At 36.3% G+C, this 25026-nt stretch overlaps 2 protein-coding genes across 3 annotated transcripts; both read left to right on the top strand.

The window, feature by feature from the left end:
- The first annotated feature begins 1167 nt into the window (after positions 1 to 1167).
- LOC137062520 (ATP synthase subunit C lysine N-methyltransferase-like) lies at positions 1168 to 7099 on the top strand. Of its 2 annotated transcripts, none has more exons than XM_067433392.1 (6): positions 1168 to 1329; positions 2679 to 2877; positions 2955 to 3059; positions 4826 to 4966; positions 5443 to 5493; positions 6582 to 7099. In XM_067433392.1, the coding sequence occupies exons 2-6, from the start codon at positions 2710 to 2712 to the stop codon at positions 6825 to 6827; spliced, it is 711 nt and encodes a 236-aa protein (XP_067289493.1). In that variant the 5' UTR covers positions 1168 to 1329; positions 2679 to 2709; the 3' UTR covers positions 6828 to 7099. The 2 variants fall into 2 exon arrangements, with proteins under 2 accessions (XP_067289493.1, XP_067289494.1); XM_067433393.1 differs by having other exon boundaries at positions 1265 to 1325.
- Positions 7100 to 10004: 2905 nt separating this feature from the next.
- On the top strand, positions 10005 to 17971 carry plk2a (polo-like kinase 2a (Drosophila)). The gene is made up of 14 exons (XM_067433434.1): positions 10005 to 10241; positions 10442 to 10549; positions 10632 to 10748; positions 10826 to 10955; positions 11044 to 11227; positions 13346 to 13544; positions 13630 to 13777; positions 13858 to 13952; positions 14047 to 14176; positions 14268 to 14348; positions 15501 to 15660; positions 15742 to 15871; positions 15966 to 16076; positions 16160 to 17971. The coding sequence occupies exons 1-14, from the start codon at positions 10023 to 10025 to the stop codon at positions 16349 to 16351; spliced, it is 2004 nt and encodes a 667-aa protein (XP_067289535.1). The 5' UTR covers positions 10005 to 10022; the 3' UTR covers positions 16352 to 17971.
- Positions 17972 to 25026: the final 7055 nt, after the last annotated feature.

Here is a 25026-nt window from a genome sequence, read left to right as displayed (position 1 = left end):
TGTGTGTGTGTGTGTGTGTGTGTGTGTGTGTGTGTGTACTAATAATTAATATATATATATATATATATATATATATATATATATATATATATATATATATATATATATATATTTTTTTTTTTTTTTTTTTTTTAAATAAAAGGCTATTAATAGCCTAATACTAATAATAAAATAGGCCTACTGAAATAAACGGCAGTTACATGATTTTGAAAAGCTTTAGCCTAAAAATTTTATTGTTTTAATACGTTTTTTGTTTTGTGATCTTATGTTTGAAAATGTAGCCCAAAAAAAGAAAAAATTGATTTTGGAAAATAAAATGTAAAATGTGTGTGGTAAAATTACATGAGGTTCTAAATTAAGAGTTCTGTTTAGTTTTTTGTCATGTCTATTTTCAGTTAGTCCAAAAAGAAATAGAAAAAGGGCAATAAAAGAATAAATGTTCAATATCTTCAATCGATGTGTTACAAAGAGTAGCTACAATATCACAAACAGTATGACTATATCGTAATAGTTGCACTTACAGGATAACAGAATCATTTTGTAAATTATTTATTTTATTTTATTAAAAATAACCTATTTATATGGAAATAATGTCCAAATGCTGTGCCAAAATAAACAGGGAGGTTTAAGCCATTTTGATTTACATTAAAGGAATTTCTTATAAAATTGTTATTAAAACGTTTATCAAAAAAGGAGAGACCATTTTCAAAAAGTTGGGGATTTTGTAAGGTTGTATTATTATGCGAATTTGGTTATGATTATTATGCCATTGGGGATAGCCTTAGGCTAGCCTACTTTGTTAAATTTCTGTGTTAAGAATTTTTTTTTCCTTTTTTCTTTTGTATGGTTTCGATGTATTAGTAAATATTAATAGTAAAATAGTAAAATAGCACCCTTATGTAGCAGCATTTTAGCAATTAACTTTTTTCTTCTTCTAGCAATTAACACAAATTTTAAAAATATAAATAAAATATAATATCATATTTGGGGGGGTGGGGTTAATTCGACAATATAAATCAGTCCACAGAAAATCTAATAATATCCTGCTGAATAAAAAATTAAACTGCATTTCAGTTTAGTAGGTTATTTAATTTTAGTATTCTTGTAGACGTTATAGGCTAACTGGTTTGATTAGACATTTACACTATATAGTCTTAAAATAATGAAACCAAACACTTTATAATGTCCTCTAAAGATTAAATATTTACCAGAGATTTGCGGAAGTCCAGAGGACGGATCGATAAAAGAGGCAGACCGAGATTTCATTGGCTGTTGGATCCTGTCAATCATTTTGATCTCGGAAGGCCTGAAAGCCCCGGTAGGAAGTAGGTAAGGCAATACTCATATTAAAAACAATTTAAATCAAAACAGCCCGTTTTATTGTTTTTGACATAATGAGATTTAGATATAGCTCAGTGTTGCAGAGGATTTCAGAGTCTGTCAACCGTGCCGATGATAAAACGGAAAGCGTATAACGCTAACAGGATATAATGTTTGAGTTTGTTTTTATCTTCACTGTGGTTTTTACAGTGCTTCACAGGCGTTTAAAACAGACGATTCGTTCACCCTGTCGAACACATGTCAGTTTGTTTGGTTGCTCATTTGACGACAGACAGGCGTGCACGAGCCTCGGATTGTTGCAGCAGCGCGACCTCTAGTGGCCGTGTATGTTTAAGTGTTGCAAATCAAATGAAATCAGATTTAACTCATGTACAAAATAATATGCCGTACAAGCCCAAAAGTGCTACTTAAAATGAAGTCACACACACACACACACACACACACACACACACACAAAATAGAGTATGCATGCATAAATATACAGAAAATGAAATAATATGTATAAATAGTGCTCAGTATGTTCAAAACAGTTTTGAGCAGTGAGATAAACTGTTGTATTTGTACACTATTATAATATTTGTAAATATTTTAAATGAGCTTTTAGTTTAGGTGTTTTATTGTATTAGCAGTAGCTTTAGTAATTTCAGTAATACTACATCAACCTATATTATTTCAGTTAGTTGAAACATTTCATATTTTTATTTACACACTCTAAAAAAATGCTGGGTCAAAAGCAACCCAAGTTGGGTTGAATATGGACAAACTTAACAATTGGGTTGCCTTAACCCAGTGAATGGGTTGTTTAACCCAGCGGTTGGGTTAAATGTTTGCTTAAAACAACCCAATACCTGGGTTAAAGCAACTCAATTGTTGGGTTTTCCATATTCAACCCGACTTGGGTTGTTTTTAGCCCAGCATTTTTTAGAGTGCATTTAAGGTTCTTTATTATTTTTATAATCAATGGAAATCATTTTTAAGCATTTTAGTTTTTATTATAGTTACTGCAATGCAGTAAATCATAAATGTGTGTAGAAGCTCTGCATAGTGCTTGATTTATACACCACTGGTGGCCATGGAGGGATTGAACACCTGAACTCAGTGATTTGGAGGGGCGTCCCAATATATTTGGCAATATACTATATTGACCTAAAAAAAAAAAAAGCTATATAAATAGAACACTAGATGGATTTTTGTTTAAATTAGGTTAATGTTTGACTGTGATACCCTGAAGTAAGTTGTAGAATAATGATTTTAGCTTAATTATAATTTCCATCCTATGTTTAAACAACAAAAAGCATGTGTGCCCTGATATGCTTTACTATGATGATATCTGACAGATCCGCGGGCCTGCTATTGAACCGCATCAGTATGGAGGATTGCATTGAGGTCATCCTGCAGGAGCAGCGCAGCGGCTGGTTCAGTCGTCATCGCTGCAGTCCCAATGTCACCTTTCTGATGGGATCGGCCGTCGCTGGAGTCTACGGACTCTGGGCCATGTTCTGTATGCCGGGACTGAGGGTCCCTTTCAGACTGAAGGTGCTTTGACTTTATATGTCATACTTTGTATCTCTCTTTAGTAGAGAAGCTGAAAAGGTCTGGTGTGATATTCTCAGGTGCCATTTTTACCTTCAACAAAAGAACAAACTGCAAATGTTATCAAGCTCCTGGATGGACGTAAAGGCCGTCTGGCTGACCTGGGATCAGGCAATGGACGTTTGGTAAGTCTCGCTTACATTCACTATGCTACCAAACAGAGATCAAGTTAGAAGCGACTCTTAAAGGGATACTCCAACGCTTTTTCATATTAAACTATGTTATTCCCTTAACTAAGACGAGTTGATCCATCCCTCTCTCGTCTCAGTGTGTGCTCTTAATCGCTCTGACGCGCGGTGACGATCTGATAGCATTTAGCTTAGCCCACTAAACCCAGTTCATTCACTATGGTACCAAACAGAGATCAAGTTAGAAGCGACCAAACACCTCCACGTTTCCCTATTTAAATACAGTTACACTAATAGTTAGTAACTTTTCCCCCGCCCTCTCTCATTTCTGTCAATGGAGGGAGGAGGAGATGTGAGGGAGGATTTTTCAGCCGGGACTTTTTACTCCGCCGAGTCGAAGTACTCTCAGAAGTGCTATTCCGCCACACATTATAGTTCTCCTTTTTAATCCGCTTAGAAAAGCGTCACGTTTTATTATATGTCATCATACTTGATCGTTCAACTATTGGTGTAACTGTATTTAAATAGGGAAACGTGGAGGTGTTTGGTCGCTTCTAACTTGATCTCTGTTTGGTACCATAGTGAATGAACATAGTGGGCTAAGCTAAATGCTATCAGATCATCACCGCGCGTCAGAGAGATTAAGGGTGCGTTCACACTTGTAGTTCGGTTAGTTAGGTCCGGACCAAAAAACCAAAACAAAACATAATAGTCCTGGTCCGCTTAGCGTTCACACAGGCATTTATAACAGCGAACCTAAAGTTACCGAACCAAAGGCACAGGTGAGGCACACGCTCATAACCTGATTGGTCGGCTTATATGACGTAGGAGCTCGCTTACCGAACATTCAAAACAATGCTGTGTGCGGATTACACGCGCAGGCATTTTATGCGTGTACATATGGCATTATTTTTTACCAGAGAACTCATGAAGAGCTCATGAAATGTTCACAACATTCAAAACAACGCTGTGTGCTGATTAAACGCGATCATTTTATGCGTGTACATGTGGCATTATTTTTACCCGCTGAGAACTCATGAAGAGCTCATAAAATGTTCAAAACATTCAAGACAGCAGCAGGATTTCCTCCATTGTGCAGAAAAGAGACGGGCGACTCTTATGCAAAAGAGACGGCCGTTCTGTCGTCTGTACCTGCTAATAATGGGCAACACAGGAACTTTGATGAGAAGTTTTGTGTGTTTTTTATAGCATTTTCGAAACATGCTCTTCTGACCAAATATTGATTAGGCACTTCCTCGTTGCTCCACGTTTGCCCTCTAACGTTAAAGTTACTCATTTTGGATACACCGATCTTTCCGCGTCGTCAAATCAGCTGCATTATCCGTCGCATCTTGTGACATTACGTCCTGTTTTTGGTTAGTTCACATGTCTTTGGTCCGTGTTGCGTTCATATATCAGTCGAACCGCACCAGAGTTGGTTTGGGAGCGGACCGAGACTCATCTTTTTAGCGCTCTCGGTCCGCTTATTTAGTGCGCACCAGGGTTCGGATGGCAGCGTTATCATATGTTCAAATGAACCGCACTAACCGAGCAATCGCACCAGGGTTCGTTTTAATCCAACCAAACATGACAAGTGTGAACGCACCCTTAGAGCACACACTGAGACGAGAGAGGGATGGATCAACTCGTCTTAGTTAAGGGAATAACATAGTTTAATATAAAAAAGCGGTGAAGTATCCCTTTAAATGAGGATGAAACATCAGCTCATATTCATGCATTAACTGTCCCGTGCTGAAATGCAGGTTTTCGCAGCCTCGTCTATGGGATTTCAATGCACAGGATTCGAGATAAACTCCATGTTGTTGACCTATTCGAGGAGTAAAGCATGGTGGCGTGGCGTACCACACAATGATGTTCATTTTATCAAACAGGACTTTTGGAAGGTAACGTGTATGTATAAATGTGACCCTGGAGCTCTTCACCAGTCCTGCGTCTCACGGGTATATTTGTGGCAATAGCCAACAATACACCGTATGGGTCAAAATCCATTTTTCTTTTAAAAATCATTAAGATATTAAGATCATGTTCCATGAAGATATAGTAAATTTCTTAACGTCAACATATAAAATGTATTATAGTAGTAATATACATTGCTTGTAATATACAAGGACTTAATTTGTACAACTTTAAAGGTGATTTTCTCAATATTTAGATTTTTTGCACCCTCAGATTCCAGATTTTCAAATAGTTGCATTTTGACCAAATATTGTCCTATCCTAACAAAAGCTTTCAGATTATGTTTATATCTCAATTTTAAAAAAATGGACCCTTCTGATTGGTTTTGTGGTCCAGGGTCATAAATATTTGAAGTATTTTGCATTATGTCTAGCTTTCCTCACTGTACTCTTTTATATTCCAGGCTGATCTGTCCAAATACAGAAACGTGACGGTGTTCCTGGCTCCTGCAGTGGTATGTTTCGACTGCCATGTGGGGGCGCTTTAGGATCTTGTATTTTCTGTCTATTAGTAGCGGCCACAAGTGATGGATATTTGTTTTGACCCTTCAAGATCGATTAAACCTCAACATATGAAGAAAGTATTTAAACTACAGCAAAAGCTTTTATTTCACTATGCAGAAAATGCATCTAGCTCACAGGAAAAATTATTCATTGACTACAATATAATCAGTTATTAATATTTAATCAGTTCTCTCTTGGTTTTGTATGAAGTGTGATTTATTCCTGTGATCAAAGCTGAATTTATCATCATTACTCCAGTCTTCAGTGTCACATGATCCTTCACTAATCATTCTCAGATGAGGAGCTGATGATCAACACACATTTATGATTATTATCATATCATACATATTTTAGGATCCATTGATGAATAAAAAGTTAACAGAAAGAGCAGCATCAATTTGAAGGATATTTTTTTTTACATTATAAATGTTTTTACTGTCACTTTTTAATGCATCCTTGCTGAATAAAAGTTAATTTCTTTAAAAAAAAAAAAAAAAGATTAAAATATAATCAGTTATTAATATTTCATTGGTTCTCTCTTGTTTTTATATGACAGTCAAGCCAACAATTATGTAGCACAATTTGCTTTATCACAAATAAAACAATCAAATGCACAACATGCTTACAAAATCTATTACTAATTATTAATAATATTTGAATAAAGGGAGAAAATGTAAATTTTCCAAGGCCGGACGTCACTTTTGGCCACTTTTGTGCAGATCCCGTATGCATTAAATATTACATAAATATTTTGTATTTCCGCTGATGATTAAATATGCTTGTAATATTGTATGTTAACATTAGTTAATGCATCATAAAGCTTTTACAGCATTTTTTAATTTCAGATTAATGTTAATTTTAGTTAATGATGCATTCCTTATGTTAACATAGCTGACATTAACCAACTGAATGAATGCTCAAGCTGTTGCAGTAATGTTAGTGTTGTAAAGTGTTACCAAAACTCGTGGCATGACCTTTCATAAAGAACATGTGAGCGTTGAAGATGTTTAATGTTGATGTATGTGTGTTAATGTGGCAGATGGAGGTTCTGGAAGAGAAGCTGTTAAAGGAGCTTCCTGAGGATGCCCGAGTCATTGTGTGTGGTTTCCCTTTCCCTCACTGGCCTCACAGCAGCACTGCTGGGTCTGGACTGAACCAGGTCTGGGCTTATGACGTCCACACCGCTAGAGAAGCCTCCAGAACATCTGCACATCTAATGAGCAGTGGTGCTCTGGCACTGCCAAACCAGCTCAATATTCAATGTGTGATAGATAATGTTAAATAAATTGTTGCAATGTCACTTTTTTGCCTTTAATTGGACATACACTGTCGAAAAGTCTAAAATCACTATAGTGAAAATACTTCTATTTTACTTTTTCCCTCTAATATTATAAGCTTAATAACTGGAGTGAGCAGTTAAACTGTTAAAAAAATCTTAATATAAAAGTTCTTAATTATTTGTAAAAAGTATTTAATTTAACTTTTAAATAAGTAGCCGACAAATTAAATTAAATTAATTTAAAAGAAATTTCAGCCATTTCAAAATTCCTCATTTTCATTTTTTTCTCTAATATTATCAGCTTAATAATTTGTGTGAGAAGTTAAACTTATACAAAATCTTAATAAAAAATAAAACATTTTATTTTCTAAGTGTAATATTTTCATTTAGTGTAACTTGAAAATAGCTAAACTGAAACTGAAATAAAATTAATAAAATATACAGATATAAAATATCCTAATCTTTGCACTTTGAGATTCTTCGAAATGAAAAGTGCATTATAAATAAAATCTATTATTATTATTATTATTATTATTATTATTAATAAAAGTGACAAAAACAATTTTGTTTAGCGATTTCAAAATAAATTTTTATTTAGTTAAACTTGAAAATAAGTCAAATTAAAACTTAAATTAAATAATAAAATATAGACATAATCCTAATTAAATAATTTCAGCGACTTATTGAATGAAATTTTAATTTCTGATATCATAAATGTGATTTTTACTAGTAAAAAATATATTTTGGATATCTGAAATTACTCTCCTAAATTATTGATGTCGGAAATTACAAATGTAATGTTGAAATACATTTGCACATATGAAAGATTAACTTTAATTAAATATTATTCATTTCAATTATAGTGAAAATTGAGCTCTTGATATCAGGAATTTACATTTTTGCTAGTAACAAAGTAATTATTAATATAAAAAATTATATTTAATAAATACATAACTGATATGTGAAACAGGAATTTCAAGTAGTAAGAAATACATTTTTGATATCAATAATTCCATTTTAATGGACATTTAACCAGTAAACACAGCTACAGATATCAAGAATTATAATTTTTACTAGTGTAAATTTAAAGGCACAATATGTCATTTTTCGCTGCTAGCTCAAAACAAAGGCGTGTCTGGATGATGCCTTGATTATGCAGGGCTTCTTCCACTCGTGTGTGTGTGCGTGTGTGTGTGTGTGGTAACGCGGTGCTGTTTTATCATATTACACGTGAGTGTGTTAAAGGGATGTTATAATGCTACTCTGTGCATTTGCTCGGCGCTACCATAAGACACGTGTTCACACTGCAGTGAGCGAGATCATATTAGACATGGTAAAACGTGCACCTCAAAGAGTAAATAAAGAACCAGATTTAAACAAAAATACTAACTGTGTTGAGCTGGAGAACAATGATTAGTTTCTGTCTATCAGTGTCTCCAAACAGTTGCTCACCTGTCTAATAAAACACATCAGATATTAAAGCGGCTTTGGTGTTTCCCTGGTTTCTACAAAATAAAACCGGAAATCGAGAGTAACGCGGGTATGATGTCACTGATAGATGACACAGAGTCCGTGTCCTGGTTTAAATCGCTTATTTCTCTGGATTTAAACATTCTTGGAAACATTTGGGATAATTCAAGTACACAAGTCAATGAAATATATAACACTGTTCCAGTGGTTTTGGGGTATTTTAACCCCCAAATCTTACATATTATGCCTTTAATTCTAGTTTTCAAGAATTTGTATTTCTGCCAGTGATGACTTTATTGTTGATATTGAGAAGTAACATTTTGACTTGTGGAAATGTAATTTCTGGTATCAAAAATGGACATTGTTATTAGTAGAAATCTATTTCCTGATATCAATAATTAGCATTTCAACTATAGTGAATTGGAATGAATGAAAGTCCAAATGGCTTGCCATGGTGTGTGTGTTTGTGTGTGTGTCAGTATGAGTCATACATGCACCACACATCAAATCTTAAGTGTAAAGGAACACATGGTGGCGCTAGAGATCTTTACTGTGACACACACTCTCTAAAACATGCCCATGCATGTCCTGCTCAGATTATTTTAAACCTGACATTGACATAAAATGTCATTTCTGTAATGCAAAAGATGAGACTATTGTAGATTAGTTTTGGGATTGTAACTATACAAAAATGTTTGGAGGAGTTTTCGCAGGTATATTATTGATTCTGTGTACCCTCACTTTTCTTTATTTTGGAAATATGTTCTATATAGTTTGGATAATACAAAGAAAAGCTTTTACCTTATAAATCTATTACTTCTCTCAGTGAAATTTCATATTCATTAATGTGCATTTTTGAATCATAAGCCATGGTTATCATCATCTAATTTCACCAGGACCTAATTTCTGTATGAAGAATCCCAAAGCAAGGAAAATATTATCATGCGTTCTTTTTAAATGTCCTTTTTCTTGTCTTAACATGCTCCACAATGGCTCAGATATTTTACTTGTTGTTCTTTTTTCTTTGGTTCTTTTTGCTGGTTTTAGTATCTTTTATGTTTCTATATCTATAATGCTTCGTTTCTTCTTCATTATTATTATTATTATTATTATTATTATTATTATTATTATTATTATTATTATTATTATATTTTTTAATGTCCTGCTCAAAACTAATTCTAACATTCAGAATAAAATAAGAAAATAATAATAATAAATCATTTAGGATATAATAATCAAGATTTTGTATATCTAATCTCAGAAATAAAATATTCCACATATTAAAGTGCAAATCATAACATCATCTTTTGTAAATTTCTTTCTTAAATTAATGTTTCTTTATCTTCTTTATTACGTTCATTGTTCAAAAACATTCTAGCATTCAGAATAAGTAAAACATATTGTAATAAATAAAACATATTGTAAGATACATAGAAAATAAACAAACTTTCCATTTTTAACACAACATAATTAATAATAATAATAATAATACAATTAGATATATTAGGATATAATAATTAATAATTAATATAGTTGTGCTTTATATATCTAATCTCAGCAATAAAATATTCCACATGTCAAAGCGAAATCATAACATTCACTGATTTTATTCACGCGCTTCAGTGAACGCGCGTGACGCGCCGGTGAAAATAAAATAAGGAGGCGGAGCGACCGCGCGCGCGTGTATAAGACCGAAGCCCTGTGATGATTTCTCCCAGTCGGGACTCGAGCATGGACATACTCAGGACTATCACACACCACCACCACCATCACCACCATCAGCCTGTGCATAACGGCAAGATGTGTGAGCACACACACCACAGACCCACGGAGAGCAGACGAGGGAAATCAGAGGATAATAATAATGCTCATGCCACGCAAGAAATGTCACGCATCATCACGGATTCAACCACTGGGAAGTGTTACTGTAGAGGAAAAGTTTTGGGCAAGGTAAATATTTTACGTTTGACTTATGAAAACGGAATGCATTGAGGTAAATACCATTATATATATTAAAAACACAAAAGGACGTTTAGAGTGCATCAGCTGTTTTATATTTTGAATTAAGTTTTGTATTAGAGATTATTTGCACCATTTGAACATACTGATATGTGATGCTCTTGTTCTCTCTCTCTCTCTGGTTATTGCAGGGCGGTTTTGCCAAATGCTATGAATTTACAGATCTAAGCTCAGGCAAAATGTATGCAGCCAAAATCATTCCCCACACACGCGTCTCCAAACCTCACCAAAGGGAAAAGGTAACTTGCTTGCCCTCTTGTCACGTATTTGCTGCACTGCCTAAATGGCTTTATTAAGTTTTCGCAACCGTCTGATTGACAGATCGACCGGGAAATCGAATTGCACAGAGCCCTTCATCACAAACACATCGTTCACTTCTACCACCATTTCGAGGACAAAGATAACATCTACATCCTGCTTGAATACTGCAGCAGACGCGTGAGTGCCATCGATGGGCTTCTTCAATAACAGGTCTTGTAGGGAATATTGTGCTGATGTGTTTTGTTGCTCTTCAGTCATTAGCACACATTCTCAAGGCCCGGAAGGTGCTGACAGAACCAGAGGTTCGGTACTACCTGAGACAGATCGTTTCGGGGTTGAAGTATCTCCATGAGCAGGAAATTCTGCACAGAGACCTTAAACTAGGTAAGCGCCTAGAGCATGCATTCTTCCTACACATAAAACACATAAACCCCCCTGAACCTTCTTAACCCGATTCTGTCGCTTTTCCCAGGTAACTTTTTCATCAACGAGTCAATGGAGCTCAAGGTTGGAGACTTTGGTCTGGCTGCAAAGCTGGAGCCGGTTGAGAACCGCAGAAGAACAATATGCGGGACACCTAACTACCTGTCACCTGAAGTCCTCAACAAGCAAGGGCACGGCTGTGAATCTGACGTCTGGGCTCTCGGCTGTGTGATGTAAGTACAAGGACCTTGCAATGGTTCACTTTATACTACGGGGCTGTTGAATGCTTGAATCTGATTGGCTGACGAACGTTCTAATGTGTGCAGTCATTCTCAGGGAAACGCATCTAAAGTAGTTCCAGGCAGGTTTTGACCGCATTACAGCTCCTTATCACTCCGCCAAATGTTTTTAGTTATTCCAAATCACAGCCGACAAGAACCAAAACCCACACACTCGCACGGAAACGTGTTACAAGCGCAGCTCTGACGATTTTATCAGTAAATCAGTTTAACGACTTAAAAACGACATGACATTTGTCACTAGCGAGGTAAAAACGGCGCTGTTTTTGAAGCAGATAAACTTACAGTTTCACTATTCGTAGAGACGCACCGACTCAGGTAATACACACACTTAATCTCTCTACTAACTGCATTAGTCTCCTATCAGTGGCTAAAGCCTCCGTTACAAGCTTGAAAATGACGTTTGGAATCAGAAATGGAGGTTTGGGATGAGATGCGTAAGAAATTAGTCCTTTAGTAGTGCATTTTAAGGACAAAAAACTGACAACTATCTTGAAATAAATAATCTGAACAGTGTTTTGATGTATGGTAACCATAGTGGAATAATTGACTCTGGGCCATTAAATTATTTAAGAATAATACACACTCTGCTTTGCATAGTGGACACGTTACCATCTCGGGTGTGCATTATTTTTCCAATAATTCAATAGCCTTTCGACAATTATTCCATTCTTAAACCAGCCTCACAACAAAACGGACCTCCGGTTGAAAAAGAGCGTCATCACGCAAAAGGTCGGAAATAAGTGATGTTTTTATTAACAAAATTTCAGGAGGAGCACGTGCAGATAATTAAACCTAATTAAACACAAGTGGAGCACATCAAGCTAATCAACGATAAGAGGTTTACCTTCTTTCGTTGACCATTTTCATCTTTGCATCCCTCCACCACCCCATCTCCTCACTTGATTCTAACAAACTCTTATTAGATGTCAACACAATCTATCATACACTCCAGTTCAGTTCTAGATTATCTCTATCACGGGGGCTATCTGGGTTCGGGACAAATTCCGAGCAACGGAGCCCTCGCCCGGACAGCACGCCAAATACGCATAATCTATACTCTATTTAATTTGATGTAATTGTGAACTCGTGAAATGGGGCTTGGGGCAAAAATGGCACCAAAATGAATACAAATTCAGGATATCGGGGGATGGTTTCTATGCGGTTGCTAGGGTACTCAGGGTGTTTGTTATGCGGTTGCTAGGGTACTCTAGGTCATTGCTATGCAAAAATGTCAATTTTACTGCCGAAACTGATAAGTCAGTTTTAGCAAATCAGTGCACAGTATTCAGGTCAGGTGACAAAGCTGCAAATCACTTTGAAAAGATGCGCTAGCTGAGAGGAGTTTTGTCAAAGCTGACTAAAAGTGATCTAGGATGGATAATTTCGACAAACTTTATCGTGTACATTGTGATGTGTTGTTAATAACTCTGGATTTGTCATAATGTTTAATATTGCTCATTAACGGCCTATTTTTATTCCTATTTACCTACTTGTTTTAAGTTAAAGAATGTTAAATATTGTACTTAAATGCAAAGCAATTCGTGTTTGTTTTAATTTTTCATACTTTCAATGAACTTTCATTTTCTACGTTATTTGTTTTAGTTGTTATTATTACGTAATGGAAACAACCCAACTACTGTTTGATTGATATTACTTGGAATGCACAATAAACAAATTAATATGAAAATGAATAAAAACGGTTTTGCACATTAACTCTTCACTTCTACATAAATCCACAGTAGCGCCACTCTGAGCATCACGGTGATGTTTCATGACTTCTGAATCTGCGTTTAATGAATGATTCAACGACTCTCTCGCTTCGTGCAGCCGTTTTGAATGAATCATTTGACTGAATGATTTGACTCAGTGACTCATTTAGACAGTTCGCTTTTACCTACAAAGATAAAGTAAAGCAGGCACATTGCATGCAATGTTTTTATCTGGCTCTGAATGGCAAAGGCCGCCTCCAACAATGAGGATGGATTTCTCCCATGGATTGTTAATGTCGTGGAGATGTTTATTCATGGTGGATAATTTGTGTCCCAACAGGTACACCATGCTTTTGGGAAGACCTCCTTTTGAGACCACAAACCTTAAAGAAACGTACCGGTGCATTCGGGAAGCGCGATACTCCATGCCGTCGTCTTTGTCGGCCCAAGCCAAGCATCTCATCGGCAGCATGCTGGCCAAAAGCCCTGTGGATAGGCCACATCTCGATGATATTCTACGCCACGACTTTTTCTGCCAGGTGTGTGTCTCTTTGTGCAGACAAAACGTCTTTACTAGTGAAGCATTCAGAGGCTTTGAGCTTGTTTTTTCCCCTCTTATATCAGGGTTTCACACCAGACAGACTGTCTGCTAACTGCTGCCACGCGGCCCCAGACCTTCACCACACCAGCCCTGCCAAGAGCTTCTTCAAGAAAGCTGCAGCCGCCCTGTTCGGTGGAAAGAAGGATAAAGCCAAGTACTTGGAGACTCAAAGTAAGTGCTCGTGTACAGTAAACCATTCGTGGATTATTCAAGTTGCATCATTATACTGATACACGTCTTGCTTCTTGCAGATAGACCAACCAAGGAAGAGGAAGACATAAACAAACTATGCCTTGACCTCCGGAAAACGTCAGTGAGCCCCCAACCCTGCAGACAAACCCCTGAGGTGAGCTCCTTCGTCCTCGTCCTTCTCATAGTTGTGCAGAAAGTTTGAGATCGTAACCTAACCCCATGCACATTCCTTCCTAAATTTCCCACAGGACACTAAGCCCACCATCACAACTGCTGGAAAACCAGCTGTCCCGGCAGCAAAGGACAAACAGCACATTAGAGACAGCATTCGAATGATAGTGCGGGGAACTCTGGGGAGCTGCAGTAGCAGCAGCGAATGTAAGAGTTTACACTTGTTTATCAATCTGAGGCTGGTAATGGATGCTTCAGTGCGGGATCTAATGGGTTCTGGTGCTCTCTGTGTCCGCAGGTCTTGAGGACAGCACAATGGGAAGCGTTGCGGACACTGTGGCCCGAGTACTGCGAGGCTGTCTGGAGAATATGCCTGAAGGTGCATGATCCCATTCACTTTTAATAACCTATTCTTAATAATAAAGTCAATTAAAATGCATTTAAAAATAAAAGGTATTGTACAATCAAAAAAAGCGTCAAAACGGGTTTGAACCTTTTAAAAACTTAAATATATAATGTTTAGAATTTTTTTTATATGTAATTTAATAACCCATTTTAACAATAAAGTAAACAAAATCCATTAGATAAAATGAAGATAAAACATAAGTCAGATAAATACATATTGTCTGATATGGCGTTTTTTTTATAAGTATAAATTTTAAAAATAATAATAATAGTATTAAATTAAAATCCTTTTTTAATGTTAAAGTTATACATTTTCGCTTTTAAAAACTATTATTTACTCTTTTTTTTTACTATTTTAAATAATAAAGTTAATTAAAAAAAATCTGAAAATATTTTTTTTTAAATATGGAGGTTTTTTTATAAGTATATATACAAATCATTAAAAGGATTTAAAAAAAAGTATAATCTGAAAATAAAACAATAATAGCATTATATTAAAATAAGTTTCGTTTAGTTTTAATTCCATGTTAAAGTTATACATTTCACCTTTAGTAACCTATGTTTATAATGCATTAAAATCTGAAAAAAAAAAAAAAATTATAAAACATTGAAAAATATGGAGGTTTTTGTCGTGAGTTTAAATAGAAATATAAAGCAATAAAAGGATTTTGAACATTTTGAAAAGTTTAAAATCTGAAAATAAACATAGTGTTTAAAAAAATCCTTTTAGTTTCGTTTTTTTATTTCATGTTAAAGTTATACGTTCCCTATATAACCTATTTAATAACCTATTTTTAGTAATAAACTAAATAAAATGCTTTAAAAATGTGAAAATAAAATATTTATAAACATTGGAAAATATGGAGGGTTTTGTTAAATTAAAATAATAAGTATTTAAAGCATTTAAAGTTTAAAATCTGCAAATAAAATAATAATATAAATAAATAATAATAAAAGTAAATAAAATGCACTATTTATTAATGTATTATAAGTGTAAATAAAAAAACATTAAAAGGGGTTTGAGCATTATGAAAAAGTTAAAATCTGAAAATGATATAATAGTATAAAAATGTCAAAGTTATACCTTTCACTTTTTAATGATGCATTTTTAATCTCTCTTTTACAGCTAATACTATTCCAAAAGAGAGCGTGAATGGCAGCTTCCAGTGGGTGACTAAGTGGGTGGATTATTCCAACAAGTACGGCTTCGGCTACCAGTTGTCAGATCACACAGTTGGCGTTCTCTTCAACAACGGCACTCACATGAGCCTGCTGTCGGACAAAAAGTACGTTCGACGATCTCAGATGTCTTAGTAGCTCTGTTGCTGATAGAAATCGTGAAGACTAAAATGTCTTTCTCCCCTCAGGACAGTGCATTACTATGCAGAGCTGGGACAATGTTCGGTCTTCCCCACTACCGAACCCCCAGAGCAGTTCATCGGTCAGGTCACCATCTTAAAATACTTCGCCCACTACATGGAAGAGAATTTGATGGATGTGAGTATCCTCGCTCGGTGGAAATGGGTTGCAATGGAAGTCTATCAATAATTAGCATCAGGTTTTCTGACTATTGCTTGCTGTTCTTCAACAGGGAGGCGATTTACCCAACGTTACGGATGCAGGCAAACCCAGATTGTACCTTCTTCAGTGGCTCAAATCGGATCGAGCACTCATGATGCTCTTCAACGATGGCACTTTCCAGGTAAAACTTCGTATTTGCTCTAATGCAAGAACATCACTCTACGTAATGTTGACTTGATTGCTAAACACGTGATATTCCCACAGGTCAACTTCTACCACGATCACACCAAGATCATCCTGTGCAATCAGAGCGAGGAATATCTGCTGACGTACATCAACGAGGACCGCGTGTCCACCACGTTGCGGCTCAGCACCCTGCTGGTCTCCGGATGCTCGTCTGACCTCCGCAGCCGCATGGACTATGCTCTTAACATGCTGTTGCAGAGATGCAACTGAACGATTGGAGCACACACAGATTGGGATACTTTGAAAAGACGAGAATGTGGACTACTTATGGCTGGACGGGAGAGTGTTGAAGACGAGAGGAGATGCAATGGATTATGAGTTTCACAAATGGACTAAACTGAGCTGGGCTGGAACCAGAGATGATGATGGAATCAAGACAATGATATCTCATTTAGGTGTTTATCTTTATAAAATGCAGAAATCTTGCTTAGTTGAAGCCAAACAGAGATGTTAACTCTTTCTCCGCCCTGTACTGACTACAAAAGTTGCCAGCATTTTAGATCATATTCACAAATCTTTCATGGCCTTTAGAATATTCTGTTGTATGAATATGCAAGCATCAACATATTGAAAGAAAGAGCAGATCCTCTGCTTTTAAGCTGAAATATATATCCACATTGGGATCCACCGATATGAAAATTTGAGCCGATACCGGTAATTCTTCATATTCGAAAGTCGGTAACCGATATTGGCTGATAAATCTAAATACAAATTTTTGAATTATTTTTTGAAAGCCTGATTACAAAAACAAAGGTCTAAAGGTCTCACTAAAAGCCATGTCCCAAACACACAATGATGATGTTCTCAGTATAGTTTTATGTAGTCTATATGACAGACTTGCACTGCTCATGTTGCTCTCAACTGTATTTTCCAATCATAGTTCAAGCGATTCAAACCCATCATGAAGAACAGAGCACATTGGAAGTGTCTCAGCTGAAGGAATAATACATAATTTATCGGCTTTAATACATCTGACAAATTTGCTTATCGGGTCGATAGCGACAATATTAAAGATGAACATATATTGACCGATATGGTGGCCGATATATCGTGCATCCCTAATGCATTACACACTTGAAAGTGGATAAGAACAAAAAGCTAAGAAAATGTTTTTGTCAAAGACGGATCGATGATAAAAGCACAGACAGATCGTGAAATAGATAGAGTCATCAACACATGACATTTTATTCAGCAACGTTAGGCGGTTTTGTGCTTGATGATCACGATAAATGACTTTATCCGCTCCTTCTGGTTTATGCATATCATCTTCTTCGCTTGTTTTTGGATTTGGAGATGTACTATTTCAGAAGGAGCGCAACAGCGCCCCCTACCGAACCCAGATTGCCGACAAAACTCGTCAGTGGCGGGGAAAGAGTTCGCGTTGAGGAAAAGAGGCTTTAGCAAGGCAGGGTGGTTGGATGTTGCTCTCTTGAGAGCAGATTTTTCGTTTTAACTGTGAAAACATTCCTGCTTAAGGACACGGCTCCAGAGTGAAATGATCTGATGCTGTAGTTCTGCGCGGCCGGCTCTGGAAGGCGAGAAGAACCGGCTGCATTTCACTGTGCGCACGCTCTGCAATGCCATGGACATAACTTATTATCAGACAGACCCAACTATTTATTTATTTAATAAAGATGAACTTGAGTGATGTTTCAAGAACACGTTATTTAATTTTTCATTACAATAATCATGACTAGTCCTTTTATGTCAATCTCCCGGGGCATCATGGGAGTTGAGACAAACTCATTATGCAAGGTCGGTGGCAAAACCGCCATCGGCGTGTGTCTTGTCTTGATGTTTGTATAAAGATTAAAGATGAATAATATTGTGGAGGTGTTGTATTTTGTTTCTTTTTTGAAGCGTAATTACCCCTATTGTCCTTGCGTCTGAGTGCCAGAGCAGTCCATTATGTAAACCTCCAGGGGCCGATGAAGCCATTTCAAAAACACACATTATGCTTACAAAAGACATGAAAAGAGTGTTGTTTTCACCACCTACTTTCAGCCCAGGAAAAGTTCCCTATGCTATGTTGACAAGCCCTTCATGCATTATAGTGAAATACAGTACTTGAAGTGATTTTGTACTGTATTTGTAATGCAACTGCTTTAAACTGGATTTGATATTATTTGCATGTGATCCATTTTTGGGTCACAACCCAAAGAAATAATGAAGCTTTACACCTTTACTCTGACAAACACCAACACTTTTCATCATGCACTAATTAACTCAGTAGTTATAATTAGTCATAATTTAATACAGAATAGCTCATACACTGTAAAAAAATCCACATATTATGTTTTGTATGACAAATTCAGCTTTTAAATTTTATTCAACTATTTATACACACATTAGTTTGTGCAGCTAATTGACCCTAAGTTGAGAAAACTCAAAAATGTTCTGCAGCTGGTTGCCTTAAACTTTTACGTTTTCTCAACTTTTTTTTTTTTACAGAGTAGAAGGTTTCCAGAATTGATCAAACCAAATGCATCTGAATACCTGAAGCATACACTTCTGGCATGCAATACTTTGTTATATGCTTTAGTTCTTTAATGGGTCATGAGTTGCACTAAACCTATTCCTTAGAAAAAGTGCGATGGAAAACCATTGTTTTGTCCATTCTATAACATTCATGTTTAATGTTTATAATAGTATGTTTAAATAAGGATTCTAAAGATAAATGGGGATAAATGTTAAATATCTGGTGATAAATAATAACGGCTAAAAATCCATTGCACATGAGGCGAGGATTTAATTGGAACTACAAACGCGAATAAAAAGCATCAAAAACTACAAACATGGCGGATGTGCGAGAACAAAGGTTAAGTTCAGAGGTTAATAATGCAGCGTTCCAGGCAACTCGTAGCCCGTGTATTTCAAACCTTTAACCCGTGAAAGTGCACTGGAACGGCAGTAAACTTCCCACCCGTGAACTCGTACTAGTTCAATGTACTCCTAGAAACGATTTCTGACGTCACGTAGCCCGCGAAACAACAATGGCAGCCCCTTTGGATGCGGTGTTTATGAAAGTCAAATACCAAATCGTTTATTAAAATAAGGTATTGCTCTTACTTTATTTATCAGGAAATGTTTTGCATTATCAGCAGCTTTTCTAGCGTTAGCTAGTTTCCAGTCCATTGAGAGCAAGAATAAAGTAATACCAACTTCCAAATTACGTAAAAATAAAAGGTATAACAGCTTCTCTAGCCTTATGTGCTGTTTTTTTCTCCACTGTTTCCCTCAAATTAGCAAGGAGTAAGCACCTTTGGCGATATAAATGATTGTAAATGAGCATAAGGCCCATACGGTCTGGCATGCTTTGTTTACATCTAGCTACCGCAATTCCTCGTGCTCAGGCGGTTTGGCGTGACTTCGCCTGGAACGCTACAAAGTCGTGAGTCTTGGTTTGAAGATGAGTCTTGGAACATACAGGCTCAAAAAATTATATTGCGCTCAAGTCATGTTGCTAAGATCGTATTTACGAGTTGCATTAACGGCACTATGAAGTCGTAAATATCAGTGAGAAGTGTACTGTACTCGGGGCGTGTCCGTGACAAACATGGCGGAATCAACGGATGAAGCCTGTAGTTGAAAATAAAGGGTATTTAGCAGTGACACTGTCAGGCTTTGTCATTTACAACAAAGTAAGCTAGCATTGTAACATAACAATTAGCCTAATATGTAACGTTATACTGGCTTCATAGATTAGCCTAATTAAAAACGTAAAAGATTAAAACTCACCTGATGTGCATTCTTTGTTCTTGATTTTCTATAAGCAGAGTTAACAAACCTTTCTGTATTTTCGTGAAATTCATTAAAAGAAGGTACACTGTCATCTTGCTCCGACCAAAGAGACTTGAATGCAAATGTAAAAACGACTTCTCACCTCGTGAATGCGAACATCCCAGAAGGACTTAAACACACCACTAAATAAAGGGGTTTGAATGACTAATAATCATTTTTAGACCTGACGAAAATAATGTTATTCAAAGTTGTCCACATTATATTTAATCTGCACTTCAGAGTGAACTTTTATAAAGATGCGTTCGGTCACTAACTTTTAAATGCATCATTATGCAAAAACATGATGAGAAAGACCAACGACTGCAGCTATTTCTCTCCAAAACGCTAGGAAATTAAATAAAATGTAAGATTTAAACTTTGACAAAATCATTGACAGGTCAGTTTAAACGGCGACAGGATGTACGTAACTAAAGCGACAGAGCTGTCAGTTAAAGTCCCCATGCTATCAAAATGGAGTTTTTTTGGCTTTTAGTATGACTATGTTAGCATTACTTGAAGCTTGTGTGCTCCAAAACAATGACGAAACTCACATTTAGAAGATATACGGATTCGAAACTTACAGCCAATATGGATCAGTGATTTTGATGACAACACTGGATTTCTGTCCAATCAAATGCTCTCTAGAATGTGATTTATATTTCTTGAACGGGAAGAAAAGAAAAGGAAGACAAGAAAAGGACATTGGGCCTTTATGCCACACAGTTACCATGTCAAGCCTCAGTTTTCATTTTTTCATCATTGCGTCGAGCCAGCTGGTATGTCGTCTCTCTTGCCGAGGAAAGATTGAAGGAACAGAGCGGCGTTTGTTGTCCAAGATCAGTATAACCCACAGTTGGCCGCCTGGAGTGAAGGCTCTTTCTAGCATCATCTGTCACTTTGAAATGTAGGCCATTTTTTCTTCTCTGAGCCAATGCCAGATTACTTAATAGGCTGAATTCACAAAATAACACTTTTACAGTTACATAACACAAGCATAGCCACTGACACTGACCATAACAATGATCTTTTTATCTTTTACACAGGCCTTCAGCGCACATGAACAGATGTTATAGAATAAAAGTAATGATAATAGTAAATAAATAAATACAATTTATATATTTTCAAAATAAGTAATAATAATACATTAAAATACAAATAATGTTTATAATATAATATTCATTATAATATTTCAGTCCTTTCAAATCGAATAATAGTAATTAATCATATTCAAAATAAAAGTTTGTTTACATTGTGTGTACTGTGCATAATTATTATGTATGTTAGAGTACACACACACATGCATTTGCAATATTTTTTAAATATATACATGGATGCATTTACAGTCATGGCCAAAATTATTGCCACCCTTAGTAAATATGATCAAAGATGGCTGTAAAAATAAATCTGCATTGTTCATCCTTTTGATCTTTCATTCAACATTTCATTGAAGTAAAATAATTGAATTCCTCGCTCTTCTATTCAGTTCATCACTCATTCTCTATAGAGTTCAGGTCAGAGGACTGGAATGGCCTTCATTTTGTGCTCAGTTAGCCATTTTTGCTTTGATTTTGATGTTTGTTTTGGACCATTGTCCTGATGAAGATGAAGATTTCTAGCATAATCGTCAGGTTTCGATTTTTTATCCCTGTTTGCGCCAAAAACATCTGCTGTTTTAGTTTTATCTGACCACAGAACCAGTTGCTGCCTGAAGTTCCAGTTGTGTCTGAATATTCTGGAGTTTGTTTCTGGATGAGCAAGGACGATTTTTCTTAAATCTCTGTTGATTTTCTCCTTGACTCTTTTAACTCAAAAGTTAAAAGGTGTAATTGATGATATTGCTCCTCTGAAAGTCAGGAAAAAGAGTGGCAAACAAAAAGCACCTTGGAGAAACTCAACAGCAGTGCAAATAATGAAAAGACAATGCAGGAAATCTTAATGCATGTGGCGGAAGACAAAACTTGTAGTCCATTGTATCATCTATAAAGACAGCCTTCATGCGTTCAATCTGAAACTAGGCAAAGCTAGACAGACCTTCTTCTCAAATATTATAAACAGAAACATAAACAACACGCGCACTCTTTTTGCTACTGTCGAGAGACTAACAAAACCCCAGAGACACATTCCCAGAGAAATGCTCTCAGACAGCAACTTCTCTGAGAAAATCAATAATATCAGAAAGGCGATCAACACATCCTCGAGTTGCTCTGGGGTCAAACAGATCAGACCACAACATCAGAAAGCTTCTATGTCTCATTTCTAAGCAATTGACGGTACATTTTTTGAAGAAACGGTACAGCACCTTAAAACATCAATCTGCGCCATTGACACAGTCCCCCACTTATTTTTTCAAAAGTGTGTTTAATTGTTTGGAAGCAGATCTCCTAGAAGTGGTAAACTCCTCACATCTCTATGGGACTTTTCCAAAATCCCTTAAAACTGCAATAGTTAAGCCTCTTCTGAAAAAGAGAAATCTGGATAACTCCATATTTAGCAACTACAGACCAATCTCAAATCTCCCCTTCATAGGCAAAATCATTGAAAATTGTCAAAGTATCCGTTTGAGTTTAAGATTTTTTCAGCTGACAGAAAACAACTTTTTCAATCTTGTTTCCGTCCACATCACAGCACAGAGACAGCGCTCTTGAAGATTACAAATTAAATTAGTTTAAATCCTGATACAGGCAAAGCATCAATTCTGGTTCTACTCGACCTCAGTGCTGCATTCCACACTATTAAAAACAACATACTTCTAGACAGGCTGGAAAACTGGGTCGGGCTTTCGGTGATGGTCCTCAAATGGTTCGGGTCATACTTAGAAGGGAGAGGTTATTATGTGAGTATAGGAGACCATAAGTCTGAGTGGACATCCATGACATGCGGAGTCCCACAAGGGTCCATTCTGGCACCACTCCTGTTTAACCTGTATATGCTGCCACTGAGCCAAATAATGAAAAAGAACAAAACTGCTTACCACAGCAATGTTGACGACACCCAGCTCTACTTAGATCAGGAATCTTGGAGTGATTCTGGAGTCAGACCTGAGTTTTAGTAGTCATGTCAAAGCAATAACTAAATCGGCAAAATATTGCAAGAATTAGATGCTTTGTTTCCAGGCAAGACTTAGAGAAACTTGTTCACGCTTTCATCACCAGTAGGGTGGACTATTGTAATGGCCTTCTCACCGGCCTTCCCAAAAAGACCATTAGACAGCTGCAGCTCATTCAGAACGCTGCTGCCAGGATTCTGAGCAGAACCAGAAAATATGACCATATCACACCAGTCCTCAGGTCTGTACACTGGCTTCCAGTCACATTTAGGATCGATTTTAAAGTACTACTACTTGGTTATAAATCACTCAATGAGCTAGGACCTCAATACATCGCAGATATGCTGATTAAATACAAACCCAACAGATCACTCAGATCAGCAGGATCAAGTCAGTTAGAAATACCAAGAGTTCACTCAAAGCAAGGAGAGTCTGCTTTTAGCTATTTTGCCAGCCGTAGTTGGAACCAGCTTCCTGAACAGATCAGATGTGCTCCAACAGTAGCCACATTCAAATCCAGACTCAAAACACATCTGTTCAGCTGAGCATTTACTGAATGAGCTCTGAGCACTGTACGTCCGACTGATCGCACCTTATCCAATCTATGCATCATCTTTTATTCTTTTTACAACTGTTTTAGTTTACCTTTGTTCTTATCTTTGGTTATTGTTATTTATATCATAATTTTATTCTGTTTAATTCTTTTTGCAAATTTTATATGTTCATTTGAGTTAAATATGATGAGTAAAAACTGGGTATGATGGAAATAGCAAGTTTGACAAAAAGGTTTGAGTATGTGTAAATCTGTGGAGGGTAAGATGAGTGAGAATGGGTTTAACAAGAAGGTTCTTGAGTAAAAATCAGGGAATAGTGATTGAAATGGATGTTATGAACGTTTTTGAGAAATAAATGAAGGAGATATGATTTAATTAAGATTGGAGATGTATGTAGACTGTAAACTGAAGGATGTTTTATTTTTATTACAGACGACTATTGTGTGACATTTTTTATTTTATTTTTTACTACCTAATTATCTTTACAACTGTTTTAATTATCCTTGTTTTTCATGCATATGTTACCACTATTTTAATTAATTTCTATATAAAGCACTTTGAACTGCCTGTGCTATACAAATAAACTTGCCTTGCTTTGCCTTAAAACTCTCCCAAACAACATATGGTGATGTAGGGGTTGTAAGATTTTTTTGTGTGTGAAGGCTTTCAAGCCCTAGACTCAACTAACCTCTGCGATTCTCCATCTGTGACCCTCGGAGAGTCTTTGTCCACTTATAGAGTCTTTTGTCCAACTATATAGACACTCATCTCAGGCAGATTTGAAACATCTTAATTATTGCTCTGATGGTGGAAATGGGGATTTTTAATGCTTTAACTATTATCTTACAGCCACTTTCTATTTTGTGAAGCTCAACAGTCTTCTGCTGCTCATCAGAACCATATTCTGTGGTTTAACTCATTGTGATGAATGATTAAGGGAATTTGGCCTTTTTATTTCCTCATATTTATACTCTTGTGGAACAGGAAGTCATTGCTGGACAATTTCACTCTAGTGTGCTAAAAATGTAAACATTAATGGGAATATACTTCAGAAATATTTTATTCATAAAATATTCTAGGGGTGCTAATACTTGTGTCCAACATGTTTTGGAGAAAAACATTTATTTCATGATGTGTTTTTCCCTCGACTTTCCATTCTTTAACTCCAATGAGATGTTAGATTTTTTGAGTGTGTGTGTGTGTGTGTGTGTGTATGGGCATGCTTTTGTGACATATGAGGACACAAATGTGTATAATGACATGGGTATGACACAGGTATTACAGGAGAGGGTGAAATATGAGCACATTACCCATGTCCCCACTTTACAAAAGGCTTATAAATCATACAGGATGAGTTTATTTAGAAAGTAAAAATACAGAATGTTTCCTGTGTGTGTGTGTGTGTGTGTGTGTGTGTGTGTGTGTGTGTGTGTGTGTGTGTGTGTGTGTGTGTGTGTGTGTGTGTGTGTGTGTGTGTGTGTGTGTGTGTAATACAGTATACACAC

Source organism: Pseudorasbora parva, chromosome 23 (genome assembly GCF_024679245.1).
Source record: "Pseudorasbora parva isolate DD20220531a chromosome 23, ASM2467924v1, whole genome shotgun sequence".
In the NCBI taxonomy this organism is placed as follows: domain Eukaryota; kingdom Metazoa; phylum Chordata; class Actinopteri; order Cypriniformes; family Gobionidae; genus Pseudorasbora; species Pseudorasbora parva.
Note: the sequence above shows the minus strand (reverse complement) of the source record. Positions and strands in the feature narration are given on the sequence as shown.